This window comes from Primulina huaijiensis, chromosome 3 (assembly GCF_012295235.1).
Source record: "Primulina huaijiensis isolate GDHJ02 chromosome 3, ASM1229523v2, whole genome shotgun sequence".
NCBI classification, from domain to species: Eukaryota; Viridiplantae; Streptophyta; class Magnoliopsida; order Lamiales; family Gesneriaceae; genus Primulina; species Primulina huaijiensis.
The window spans coordinates 24,825,094-24,839,616 of NC_133308.1; the positions used below are offsets into that span (position 1 = coordinate 24,825,094).

Consider the following 14,523-nt stretch of genomic DNA (forward strand, 5'->3'; position numbering starts at 1 on the left):
TAATTTTGTTTTCGTCAAATTACATATCATTTATGTTTCAAATTTCAGTCAGTCTTAATTCGTTATTTTTGTTTTTTTAATTATTTTTTTAACATGATGTTGATACAACACTAACGTGGTATTGATCTGACGTTCAAATTTCAGTCTTAATTCGTTATTTTGTATTTTTAATTATTTTTTTAACATGACGTTGATACAACGCTAACGTAGTACTGATCTGACGCTCAAACATATAACGTTCCATCAACACTTTTGATTTATAATAATTATTCTAATTAATTTCTTTTTTTTCGTGTTTTTTTCCTCATTTTTTAGATTTGATAAGTTTTTGAATTCTGATGAGACATTTGTAGAGAAATTAAACTGGCTAAGTATGTTTTTTATGCATATTTTTTCACCTTATTTTTTAAGATTTGATTTTAATTATGTTAAGTTGAATAGTTGTAATAAAATTTTAATGATTGCGAGAATGAAAAAAGAGGTCCAATGCAATTTTGATGGTATTTCTTTATAAAAGTGGAATGGTTAGTCAATAGCAAATGTCTTAAAGTGGGAAAGCTGATGAATATTAAAAAAAAAAAGAATTATTTTTTTATTTTAAAACGTAATTCTTAAATAAATTTTTACACCCTTTTATTTTTATTTTTTTTCCCTCTCAACTACTTAATTCTACACATTTCTTTATCTTCCTCCCATAAAGTTCCTGTAAATTTGGTTTCTTTAAATAGAAAGTTAGTTTTTCATAATAATAAAATATTGTTGTACGTGTTTGAATAGATTTGAATATTTATAAAATCCCAGACGTATCAGATATTTAATTTATATAATATATACATTATTTTAGACGTAGAAAAATATAATTAAACAAATTATTAAAAAAATAAAAATTTATGCCAACGTAGTGTAGTGACATAAATTCCTCAATAAAAATGAGACGTGATATTCTGTTATATACATACAGATGATATGTATGTACGCACTAGTTTATATATTAAATTTAAAACATTATTTCCTACCATTCAATTAAAAGGTGTACGAGATAATAAGCATAGTCAAACAAGAGAATTTGGAAAATATATTCAAAGTGGGAACTTTGAATAATTCGTAACTTTCAGGTGGCTTAAATTACGCAGATTTCTTCAATCACAAATTATGATGTAGGCTTGAACACTTGGATCGACCGACTGACCTTAGGAAAGTGCCCTCCCAAGTGCAATGGAGGTCACGGTCCTAGGCCATGGGCCTTCTTTATCTTGCATGGAAATAAGAAGGAAATGGTTTGTCTTATATATTTTTTAATTTTAATTGATTAAATTTTTTTTCATCATTATGTACAAGTGTAGGTGAAAGAATATTAAATTGACATTGAACTTATGGTTTAGATGAATATGCAGTTGAAATCAGGTTTCCCTTAATTTTCACTTTTCTGTTTAATCCAACTACTGATGATCGGGTAAATCGGGTGAACAGAGTGGACGATTTACTGGACCGAGTAGTTCTTCTATGATACACTGGAGACCGAACAGATGGTACCTGGGCTGAGAAATTTACAAAATGATGATGACGGGGTAAATCAGGTGATCTGAGTGAGCGATTTACTGGGTTGGGTAGAATCTTCTCGGGCACACCTTTGACTGGACATATGGTACCTGGGCTGAGGAATTTGCATACTTTAAGAGCAAAGAACGTTAGTGGGGCGTCGGAAAGTTTTTCGGCGTGACCCTTCTAACGCTTAAGTCAGTTAAGTGTTTATGCAAAAGAAAGTGTGGTAGAGAGTATATGTTGAGTGCTCGTGACAAAATGTTAAGTGAAATATCTGCTTTATGATCAAGTCAACCTGAGTATTTATAGGAAAAAGTCAATGATGACTTTGTTTTCAGTGTCCGACCAATCTTCATGACATGATGGCTATCTATGCCCTGTCCACTGACATTGTTACAACCGACAAACTATATTACTTCTGGTCTCGTCAAATTACCTCCACCTACATTTGCTGAATGACATGCCAATAATTTCGGAATATGGTCCTCCATACATGTGGGCCCATGATTGATGTCTGTTCTGAATTGCTTAGGCACTGATCTCGATGTGAGGACATAGAGAGGGTTCTTGATTCACTAAGTTTTCTTATATCGCTCCAGCTAAGCTAAGAGCTTATGCTTGTTTGTGGTCAACTTTTTTGGTTGTTGTGAACCCCGAATGACCTATAAAAAGTACTTCCATTTCTCGGGTTGGTTCTTACGTCGGCTTCCATCATCATCTCGATCTATCCTCTTACCCTTGTCCTAGGACGTCTCGGGCTCTTCCCGAGGTATCACCACCAACCAGTGTGAAGAAATTCAATTTACTAATTTTTCCATGTCGGAAAAAACATCATTTGGTTTCTCTTGAATAATGAAACATTATTTAGAACAACTAAATAATTCACCCCAGCTCGGAAACTGGATTTGGCAAACAATCTTTTCGAATCCATGCAAATCCAAAAACATGAAATATGATATAACTTTATCACATAACTATATAATATACAAATAATAGTCACTGAGAATTAATCCGAGGGCAACGACGCAGAAAACTAAGTGTAAAAATATAATTGATTTTATTTGTGTATTCCACCCTTTTCTAAAGTTTCCGGATAAATAAATCCCATCCTCCTTCGCCTCCCAAACACAGTCATATGTAACACATGGATTATCAAACCACTTAGCGCTATAGGCATCAAAAGCAGCATCTCTGTTTTTCCACCACACGTGAAAAAAAAAACACAAAGTCGAAAAAGGTTTTGCACAGAACCGAATTCCCATTCCTGACTTGTAGCCACTGTTTGATTCTCAAGATCGTCGTGTTTAGAGCTCAGTGTGCCACCATAGGTTTAGAGTTGGTGGGAAGTCTGTTACGACAAGAATACGAACCTTCTGGTATAGAAAACATCCATAGGGATCATCTGCGTGGAGTAAAGCTGGGAAAAGGATGAACAAGACTACAAGAGGAAGGGGTATACGATCATAGCAATGCTATAATTCATATTGTTTCTGAATGATAAGTTATGGTTTGCATATGGCCATATAATATATTTATATATATATATATGTGTGTGTGTGTGTGTGTGTGTGTGTGTGTGTGTGTGAATCTCTCTACTTTTAACAAAAACAAAATTAAAATCAATTGCTATAGTTTTTAAGATTTGGGTGCATGTTGCATTTTTTATCTTATATATTTGTTTTCTTGTGATTTTTGATCTAATGTTATCAAAATTCAGTTTTGGTATTTGTTTTGTTTTGTTTTTTTTGGTAATTTTAATCATTTTTCTAACATGAAGCTTGGAACAATTGTTACCCCGGTGAGCTCGAAATCATGGAATGAAAATTATTTCGAATCCGTAAACACGAGATATCATATCATTTTATTGCAAAATGGATACAAATTTTCCATGGTAACGAAGAAAACTAAAAGATATAACAGATTTCATTCATGTTCATATATTATTAATTTGTGTTACGTTCCAAGGTCGTCTGAATTTTCCAGATAAATAAACCCCGTCACGCTTTGCCTCATAAAGGCAGTCAGGGCCGACACATGGATTAGCAAGCCACTTAGCGTTGTAGGCCTCAAATCCAGAGTCTTTATTTTGCCACCATATGTGACAAAAAAACAAAGTCGAAAAGGGTATCGCACAGAAACTGAATTCGAATTGTTGATCTACCGTCAGCGTATGATTTCCAAATTCAGTGTCCTTAGAAGCACAGTGTACCACCATAAATTCGTCGAGAGGAAGCCGGTTAAAAACGTGAACATGAATCTTAGGGTAAAGAAAACAACCACGGGGATCTTGATCTGCATGGAGCAAAGTCGGGAAAAGAACGAATAACAAGAAGATGTATTTTATCATATTGCTAGAGTAAATATATTTTTCTATGTGATAAGTTGTAGCTAGTTTTGTGGCCATATATATAGGTGAACTCTATGATTTTCATAGGGGAAAAAACAAAAGATATAAGTTATTACATAAAAACCAAATTTTAATAAATTATAAGTTTACAATCTAAAAAGGTCAATTTATGGTACGAATATCTCTCATCAAGTATAGTATGATGGATGATGATAAACCATATATCGAACCCTTTTTTACTATTTCATGTGTTGAAAATTATATATTCATAAGTGTTTTTTGTTAAAAGGATTATGCTTTAATTATGAATTATTTTGAAAATTTTATAAAGAAATGAAGTACTTAAATGCTCGAAAGATAAAAGTAATTCATTATTCCTTAGAGAAAAACGTCAAAAAAAAATATCAAAATCTTCAACTAGATTCACATGATGATAAATCATCGAGACATTTTTTAGGTTCTTTTACCACTTTAATATCACAAATTTTTACTTTTTCATTACTCTCTAATTAATGGGAAAACTGTGGGATATTCTTTTTATTGACTCCCCAAATTCTAAAACCAGCAGTGCTTCTCTATAATCAGGCATTGGAACTTCAATGCTTTTTTGCCTTCACTAAAGATTGATAGGTCCTACTTTTGCAAAAAAGAGACATTTTTCTGTATAATGCTATCCGAGCAAGGGGCAAAAGAACGAAGTGTACTGTAGTAATGTGACTAGGGTCTCACACTTATATCATAGCACTTCCATGCAAGGCAGTAAAATGATCCAACTAGTTGAGGTTTTTTACATCACAAAGAATCTATCGAAGTTAAGAGCATCGATGCATAATCGAATTTGTGAGACACCGTTTATTCGTCCTTCAGAGATCATCCATGTAGTTAATTATATATCAACATGGAAACATATTTATTTTATTTTAAACCAGATGGATTTTTCCAGTTGTTATAAGTAGAATATGTTTTAGGATTTCTCAAGTCATTTTGTTGCAATCATGTTCTTTTGTTGAAAACAGTTTCTTTTTTCATGTACAAAAATTAGGTATAACTCTCATTCATAGTTTAATTTTAAGAAATTTAACTTTAAAGAAAACTAAATTTTAATGAGAAGGATAAGAAAAAAGATGGCTTTGAATAACTTAAGAATCGTTTTTCATTTTTTTTATCAACTGTACTCCATTCAAATTATACTTATGGATGCTTTTTTTACCCTAAGGTTCGTGTTCATGTCTTTAACAGGCTTCCTCCCAATTCCGAACCTATGATAGCACATTGTGCTTCTAAAAAAGATGATCTTGGAAATCATACGCTGACTACAAATCAAGAACTAGAATTTGGTTTCTGTGTGATACCGTTTGCAACTTTGTTCTTCTGTCACGTGTTGTGGAAAAATAGAGACGTGGGCTTTCGTGCCTACAACGCTTTGTGGTTCAATGATCCGTGTGATGATTTCGACTGCGTTTGGGAGGCGAAGGAGGATGGGATTTATTTGTCTGGGAATTCAAACGTGGTTGGAGAATAAACAACATATGAACATCAGGAATATAATTTGTTTGATATTAAAATTTTCTATGTCTCGGCGAGGCTCTTGTTTCTCAAGTGTAATGATTCTTATGTGATGTTTATTTATATATTATATAGTTTTTGCAACAAAGTGATATTATAATTCATGTTTTTGGATTTGCGTGGATTCGAAAATATTGCTATCTGAAATTTGAGAGAAACCAAGTCTTTTTTTTCCCAAAGAGGAAAATGAATTGAAATTCTTTCCACCAAATTAATTTGGATTCACAAAAGTGAAAAGCAAAAGGAAATCAGTGAAATCTGATTTCAATCACATTTTCTACTCTAGAAATTCAATGTCAATATAAGGTTATTTTAAATACAATAGAAATTCAATGTCAAAATAATACAAACATACTGATAATCAAGCAGCATTACATATTGCTTCAAATCCAGTTTTATACAACGAACAAAACACATAGAAATTGATTGTCATCTTGTACGGGAAAAAAAGGTTCAAGAAGGAATAATCGAAATGACTCATATTCCCACATCACAACAACCGGCCAATGTTTTTACGAAGCTATAGGATTTCCTCCTTGCACGAAATCTGAATAACTTAAGAATCGTTTTGTAAGCTCGTTTTCGGTCAGATTATAGTTAATGATAATGATCAGATTTCGAGTGATTATATGTTCTTGGTTTATATATCTTTATTTTTCTTCTGGGGGTTATGACATAATATGTCAGTATTTTATCTTGGAAAAATTAAATTTTTTTGTCAGTAGTTTTCAATTTTTATTTTTGATCATATTAACGGTAACTTTGCATGATTAGTCTTATAAGGTGCATTTTTTTTATTTTTGGTTCTGTTAATTAATAGCAAAATTGTGTTTTTAGTCATGTGACTTGCCATTATTTTTTTTTTCATTTTTTGTCTTTTACCGGAGTCCATCGTAACCTTACCCAGATGCCACATAATACTCCAAAAAAGTCATGAAGCCTATGTACAGGGGCGGAGGTATATGTGGGGCTGGGTTGGGCTCCAGTCCCACCTAATTATTTTTTTAAAAAAATAAATATGTTTTTTTTTTAAAAAATTTATTTATTAACCCCAAGACCCAATTTGTTTTTTCTCTTTTTTTCACTTGTTCATCTCTATTATTTTTTTCTCAAACTATCACAATTTTCATTACTTCAAATGGTCGTAACTTCATCATCGATCGTCCTTTTTCAAAATCGATTGTAAATTCGGAAAGCCCACGGCATAAGCTTTCTTTTAATATCAAAATTTCGAAGTTTCTATGTCGTCTTGAAATCAGTCGTCGCCCATCGGTCGCCGTTTTCACCGAAAATCATGAGGAAACCTTAGTGTTAGACTTTCTACATCTCGTTCTTGTTGTTGTTCTTAGTTAGATTTCGAATTTTAAAGGTAATTTCAGATTTTAGTGTTTCGAAATTTGGGTATTTTGGTTTTTTTGAATTCCGATAATTGATATATATTAAATTGTTGATTGTAAGTACTGTATTTGAGCCATTTAATGATATTGATAATTTTTTGGAATTTATTTGAGCATTATTTCGAATTTTCAGATTTTATATTGGGGATTGTCGATTTTTAATATTGATTATTTATTATTTGGATGTTTAGATGTTATAGAAAATATAAATACGAATTTATGTAATTTTGTAGGAATTTTTGAAAAATTACGAATTATGTAAATGAGATTTTCGAACTTATAAGGCTGTCAAAATTTTATATTTAAATATATTATGCCTTAAGATTGTCAAATGTTAACTTCGAAATTGTTTTGGAATAATTATAATTGTTCGAGGTTTATTGGATTAAAGTAACAATTATTTAGTGTTGGTAATATTGATTTGATTTAGTTAGCCATAATAAGTTAAAATAAAGTGACATTTTATGCTGTAGACGGCTAAAGGAGAAAAGAAACTCAAGAATGAAGAAAAAGAAAACCATCGACTCATTTTTTAAACAAAAAGAGCAGACATCGGCAAGTCAGGACCATTCTCCATCCAATATTGATGTCTCAAATCCCAGTGATCAACAACTTAACAAATCTCCTAGAATTGATGTTGATTTGAGTTCTCTTGAACCTGATCCGGCATTACGTACTCCGATATGGAAATATCCTGTTAATCAAATTGATGAAATTAGACGAGCTTATATCAAGATGGGGCCATATCAACCAATTAAGAAAGAGTATCCACCGACCAAATTTGGAAGTCAAAATCGACGATTTCAAAGTCACTTGTTCAAAAAATTTACTTGGTTAGAGTACTCTCCTTCGAAAGATGCTGCATTTTGTTTTCCGTGCTTCTTGTTTGAACATAAGCATCCTCGTAATCCTGCATTTACAATTGATGGATTCAAATATTGGAAGCGAGTTAATGAAGGCGATAGATGTGCATTTTTGATGCATATAGGATGCAATACTTCACCACATAACAATGCTGTGGAATATCTTGACAATTTGATGAACATACCTCGTCATATTGACAAAGTGATAAATGCAAAATCTTCAGAAGAAAAACAGAAGAACAGATTACGGCTGACAGCAACTATTGAAAGCATTAGATGGCTCACTTTGCAAGCATGCGCATTTAGAGGGCATGATGAATCTCCATTTTCTAATAATCGTGGAAATTTTATCGAGATGATAAATTTTATAGGAAAAATGAATAAGAGTATTGGGGACATCGTCTTAGAGAAAGCTCCTAAGAATGCAAAGTATACTTCACCAAATATTCAGAAAGATGTCTGGAATATCATTTTCAACCAAGTGAGAGCCAAGATTCGTAAAGAAATTAGGGATGCAAAATTCTGCATTTTAGTTGATGAAGCGAGAGATGCATCTAATAAGGAGCAGATGGCAATTGTATTAAGATTTGTGGATACTGAAGGCTTTTTACGAGAGAGATTCTTTACCATTGTACACGTGATAGATACAACTATTGGGGACCTTAAGAAAGAAATATCTGATGCACTCGGTCGTTATGACTTGCATATCCACAACATTCGTGGACAGGGATATGATGGTGCTAGCAATATGCGCGGTTCTTGGAATGGATTGCATGCACTTTTCTTGAAAGATTGCTCGTGTGCATATTTTGTACATTGTTTTGCTCATCGACTTCAACTAGCATTAACTACAGCTGCTGAAAAAGAGGTATCCATTTGGTTATTCTTTTCAAAATTGAATTCCATTTGCAATCTCATCAATGCATCTCCTAAACGGCACGGTGAGTTACATTCTACTCAAATAATTGAAGTTGCGCATATGGTAGTTACTGGTGAACGTGATACAGGTAGAGGATGTAATCAAATTGGAAATTTATTACGACCTGGAAAGACTCGGTGGAGTTCTAATTTCGACTCACTTTGTAGCATGATTGATATGTATAGCTCTGTGATTACCGTGTTAGAAAATATGGTGAATGATGGAGCTTCTAATTCCATTCGTGGTGAAGCTAGTAGTGCATTGATTGCGATGAAGGCTTTTGATTTCGTATTCATATTACACTTGATGCATAAGATAATGGGGATAACAAATCTGCTTTGTCGAGCATTACAAGAGAAATCTCTAGATATTTTAAGTGCAATGGATTGTGTTTCAACGACTAAAACTTTTCTTCGTACTTTGAGAGAAGAAGGATTTGATCTCCTACTTAGTCATGTGAAAGAAGTTTGTGTCAAGTATGACATTGAGATACCTCACATGGAAGCTCGTTATAAATCTGGTACAGGCCGTTCTTGTCAACATAATGATTCAATCACAGTTGAGCACCACTATCGATTTGATGTATTTACAGCTGCAATAGATTTTCAAGTTGAAGAGCTTAATAATAGATTCAAGGATGATGCAGTTGAACTTCTTAAACTTAGTTGTGCTTTGGAACCTAAAGAAAATTTTAAGCTTCTTAATGTTGATCATATCTATCGACTTGCTGAGAAATTCTATTATCTTGATTTCGATTTACAAGATTTGCATCACTTGAGAATGCAATTGGATCACTATAAACTTGATGTTGCTGGCCATGAAAGATTTCAGAATTTATCAACTATTTCTGAATTATGTCGAAGATTATTTGAGACAAATAAGTCAGGAACCTACGATTTGATTGACAGGTGATTTATATATTTTTATCTACGTCGTTTACTTAGTTATCGAATCTGATATATTTATTTAATTGACAGGTTGATTCGTCTTGTTTTAACTCTCTCTGTTTCTACATCAACAACGGAACGAGCATTTTCAGCAATGAACTTGTTAAAACAGCTCTTCATAACAAAATGGAAGCAGAGTTTTTCGGAGATTCTATGGTAATCTACATCGAACGAGATTTGGTTGAAAAAATTAATAACAATTTAATAATTAATGAGTTTTATTCTAAGAAGAATCGAAGAGCACAACTTCAGTAGTGTTTTAGCTCCGTGTTTTTTAAGGTATTAAATATTAAATACTCTTGATCTATGTTTTCATGAAATCAATGCTTAAATATTTTTTATTTTAAATTTTTTATTTAGTTCTTTATTTTATTAAATACAATATGGGACGGAGTCAGCCCCAGGTAATTTTGAATCTTAGCTCCGCCCCTGCCTATGTAAGTTTTCTTCCAAAAACTCATGTCAACATCCACACACAACCACTACATAAGAAATTCTTGGCCGACAACATGGACTCAGATAAAAAAGGACAAAAAGTGAAAAAAAATACAAGTTATAAAATTAATTAAAAATGCAAATTTAGTGTTTAACTTGATCAAAAGTTTAAAAAATGTAAACTACATAATCAAATATATAATTCTCTTTTATTTTCGGAAATAAAACATAGATGATTATTTTAAAGATCTATGGTTGATTTTTACAAGCGTATGACCATATATGGTCTCGATCATGGCTTCTACTAGTCGTATGTTGCATACAATGACTTTATGTCAACTCCAAGTATGGCTATAAAACTATAATTTATTTGATTTTAAATAACAAAAAAATAAGAAGGAAATATTTGTATTAATTATTGTATAAATTTTGTGTATTTTTCATTTCACCGATTTCCTTTCCCTTTTCACTTTTGTGAATCCAAACACCGGTAAGAAACTTAATCGAATTTTCTATATATTATTAATTTTTGTTACGTTCCAAGGTCGTCTGAATTTTCCAGATAAATAAACTCCGTCCGGCTTTGCCTCATAAAGGCAGTCAGGGCCGCCACATGGATCACCAACCCACTTAGCGCTGTAGGCATCAAATGCAGAGTCTTTATTTTGCCACCATATGTGACAAAAAAACAAAGTCGAAAAGGGTATCGAACAGAAACGGAATTCGAATTGTTGATCTACAGCCAGCGTATGATTTCCAAATTCAGTGTCCTTAGAAGCACAGTGTACCACCATAAATTCGGCGGGAGGAAGCCGGTTAAAAACGTGAACATGAACCTTAGGGTAAAGAAAACAACCACGGGGATCTTGATCTGCATGGAGCAAAGTCGGGAAAAGAACGAATAACAAGAAGGTGTATTTTATCATATTGCTAGAGTAAATATATATATTTTTCTATATGATGAGTTGTAGCTAGTTTTGTGGCCATATATATAGGTGAACTCTATGCTTTTCATAGGGAAAAAAACAAAGGATATAAGTTATTGGATAAAGTTACAAGTTTATAATCTAAAAAACCAAACTTACGGTATGAACATCTCTCATCAAGTATAGTATGATAGATGATGATAAATCATATATCGAATCCTTTTTGACTACTACATGTGTTAAAAATTATATAATCATAAGTGTTTTTTGTTAAAAAGATTATGCTTTAATTATGAATTATTTGACAATTGCATAAAGAAATGAAGTACTTAAATGCTCGAAAGATAAAATTGAGTAGTTCATTATCCCTTTGAGAAAAACGTCAAAAAAAGTAATCAAAATCTTCAACTAGATTCACATGATGATAAATCATCGAGACATTTTTTAGGTTCTTTTACTACTTTACTATTACAAATTGTTATTTTTTCATTACTTTCCAATTAATGGGAATTGAGTGGGATATTGGCAATATTGACTCCCCAAATTCTAAAACCAGCAGTGCTTGTCTCTATAACCAGGCATTGGAACTTCAATTCTTTTTTGCCTTCACTAAAGATTGATAGGTCCTACTTTTGCGAAAAAGCGACAGTTTTCGGTATAATGCTCTCCGAGCAAGGGGCAAAAGAACGAAGTGTACTGTAGTATTGTGACTAGGGTCTCGCACTTATATCATAGCACTTCCATGAAAGGCAGTAAAATGATCCAACTAGTTGAGGTTTTTTACATCACAAAGGATCTATCGAAGTTAAGAGCATCGATGCATAATCAAATTTGTGAGACACCGTTTATTCGTCCTTCGAAATCATTCATGTAGTTAATTATACATCAACATGGAAACATATTTATTTTATTTTAAACCAGATGGATTTTTCCAGTTGTTATAAGTAGAATATGTTTTAGGATTTCTCAAGTCATTTTGTTGCAATCATGTTCTTTTGTTGAAAACAGTTTCTTTTTGCATTTACAAAAATTAGGTATAACTCTCATTCATAGTTTAATTTTAAGAAATTTAACTTTAAAGAAAACTAAATTTTAATGAGAAGGATAAGGAAACAAGATGGCTTTGAATAACGTAAGAATCCTTTTGTACGTGCATTTGGGGTCAAATTATAGTTAATGATAATGATCAAATTTCGAGTGATTATATGTTCTTGGTTTATATATCTTTATTTTTCTTCTGAGGGTTATGGCGTAATATGACCAGTTTTTTGATCTTGGAAAAATTAAAATTTTTGGTCAGTAATTTTCATTTTTTCTTAAAAATTTTTTGGTCATATTAACGGTGAATTTGCATGTTTAGTATTATAACTTGCATTTTTTATTTTTGGCCCTGTTAAGAGAAAATTTGCATTTTTAGTCATATGACTTGTCATTATTTTTTTTCATTTTTTGTCTTTTATCTGAGTCCATCGTGACCTTACCCAAATGCCACATAATACTCTAAAAAAGTCATGACATCTATGTAAGTTTCCTTCCAAAAATTCATGGCAGCATCCGCACGTCGCACGCGGCCACTACATATATAAGAGATTTCCAACTGACAACATGGACTCGAATAAAAAAGGACAAAAAGTGAAAATTACAAGTTGTAGGACTAAATAAATACATAACCAAAAGTATAATTTTCTCTTTTATTTTCGGTAATAAAACTTAGATGATTAATATAAAGATAAGCGCATGAACATATATGGTCGATCATGGCTTCTACTAGTCGTATGCTGCATACAATGACTTTATGTCAACTCCCAATATGCCTATAAAACTATAATTTATTTGATTTTAAATAATAAAAATAATAAGAAGGAAATGTTTGTATTATATAAATTTTTAGTGTGTTTTTCTAATGATACCTTTAATATTCAATTTTTGCTTTTAAAATAGTCTTAAATTGACATTGATTTTCTTGTGTAGAAAAATGTGATTGAAATCAGGTTTCACCGACTTCCTTTCCCTTTTCACTTTTGTGAATCCAAACACTGTAAAGAAACTTAATCGACTTTTCTATATGAGGAAAAAAATAAATTAAACTTGGTTTAATTTCTCTTATATGACAAAAATTATTTGAGATAATTGCCCTGATCGATCACAGCAATCTTTTCGAATCCAAGAACACAAAAATGACATGCATATGATTATATTGCAAAGCTTATATATGTGATTTATTAATAAATATAGGAAGAAATGGTGACAAAGAAAGTTAAAATATCAAACATATTTTTATAATTCATATTAATACATTGTTTGTTCTCCAAACATCTTTGAGTTTCCCAGATATGTAAATCCCATCGTCTTGCGCCTCATAAACGCAGTCAGTATCGCATGGATTAGTACTTTGAGCGTTGTAAACTTCGAAAGCCGAATTCTTATTTTGCCACCATAGGTGACAAAAAAACAGAGTCCTAAAGGGTTTCAAACAAAAACTGAATTCGAATACTTGATCCTTAGTCAGCGTATGATTTCCAAAATCGTCGTCTTTAGAAGCACAGTGCACCACCATAGGATCGGTGTTGGGAGGAAGCCTGTCGAAAATATGAATATGAATCCTAGGTTGAAGAAAGCATCCATGAGGATCTTCTGCATGAAGCAAAGTCGGGAAAAGAATTAAGAGGAAGGTGTATTTGATCATATTGCTAGAGTACGTATTTTCTTCTACGTTTTGTGGCCATATATATAGTGTCCACCTCTGTGCTCACCGCTAAGTGCTATGGAAAAAAAAAATTGCTTAGCTTGTAGGCATGTGGACACATTATCTTTTTGTGAAAAAATTGTCAAATTCTTTGGTAAGTTATGCTTTTTTTCCCCCATTGTCTGACTTATCAAAATTTGGTGTTAATTTTAATATTTTAACTTTTGTTTTTTCTCTGTTCTTAGTCCTATTTTGTCGGATCACTAACATGTGACATCGAACAATGGTGATATAATACAAAAAAACTTTTACCTCTCCAGCGCTAAGACAACATCCGACGAAATAGGACTAAAAACAAAACAAAAATAAAATTACACTACTAAGAACCGATCGATTTGACAAGTTAGAAGACAAAACCAGAAAACAAGATGACTTCAATCACTAAATTGACTAATTTCCCATAATACTTTTTTTTTCGCGAAACCCAATTAATTTTGTATCTACATCATTTTTGGTGTTAAGTTGTTTTCGCGAAAAATTAAAGTTAGAAAGTTGATTAATTAAAATATTTATCTATGTACGTAGGATAATTTTTATGCTTTTTTTAAAAGGGTATGGTGTTTAATTATTATATTTGTTGTTGTATATTTGAAATTATTTGATAACGTTGTGGTTACTTTAATCTCCTAATCTATTTGTTGTATAGTATAAACAGATGAGAGAATCATCAAACCCTTTTAACAACCTCTCATGTATTACAAATTATAGGTTACTGCGTTGATCCGAGAATTTACACAGTATGCATCGAAGTGTAGTGACTATGTATCCCATTATCGTAAAAAAAATTATATATTAATCTTTTGGAAATTATTAGTCAAGATGCTTTGGTATTAAA

At 32.0% G+C, this 14,523-nt stretch overlaps 2 protein-coding genes across 2 annotated transcripts; both read left to right on the plus strand.

Annotated features, from left to right (window-relative positions):
* The first annotated feature begins 7,353 nt into the window (after positions 1-7,353).
* LOC140972608 (uncharacterized) lies at positions 7,354-8,614 on the plus strand. Its single transcript, XM_073435002.1, has 2 exons — positions 7,354-8,526; positions 8,570-8,614. Exons 1-2 carry the CDS (start codon positions 7,354-7,356, stop codon positions 8,612-8,614), a joined length of 1,218 nt encoding a protein of 405 aa, XP_073291103.1.
* Positions 8,525-9,990, plus strand: LOC140972295 (uncharacterized). Its single transcript, XM_073434743.1, has 2 exons — positions 8,525-9,542; positions 9,612-9,990. Exons 1-2 carry the CDS (start codon positions 8,695-8,697, stop codon positions 9,739-9,741), a joined length of 978 nt encoding a protein of 325 aa, XP_073290844.1. The 5' UTR covers positions 8,525-8,694; the 3' UTR covers positions 9,742-9,990.
* Positions 9,991-14,523: the final 4,533 nt, after the last annotated feature.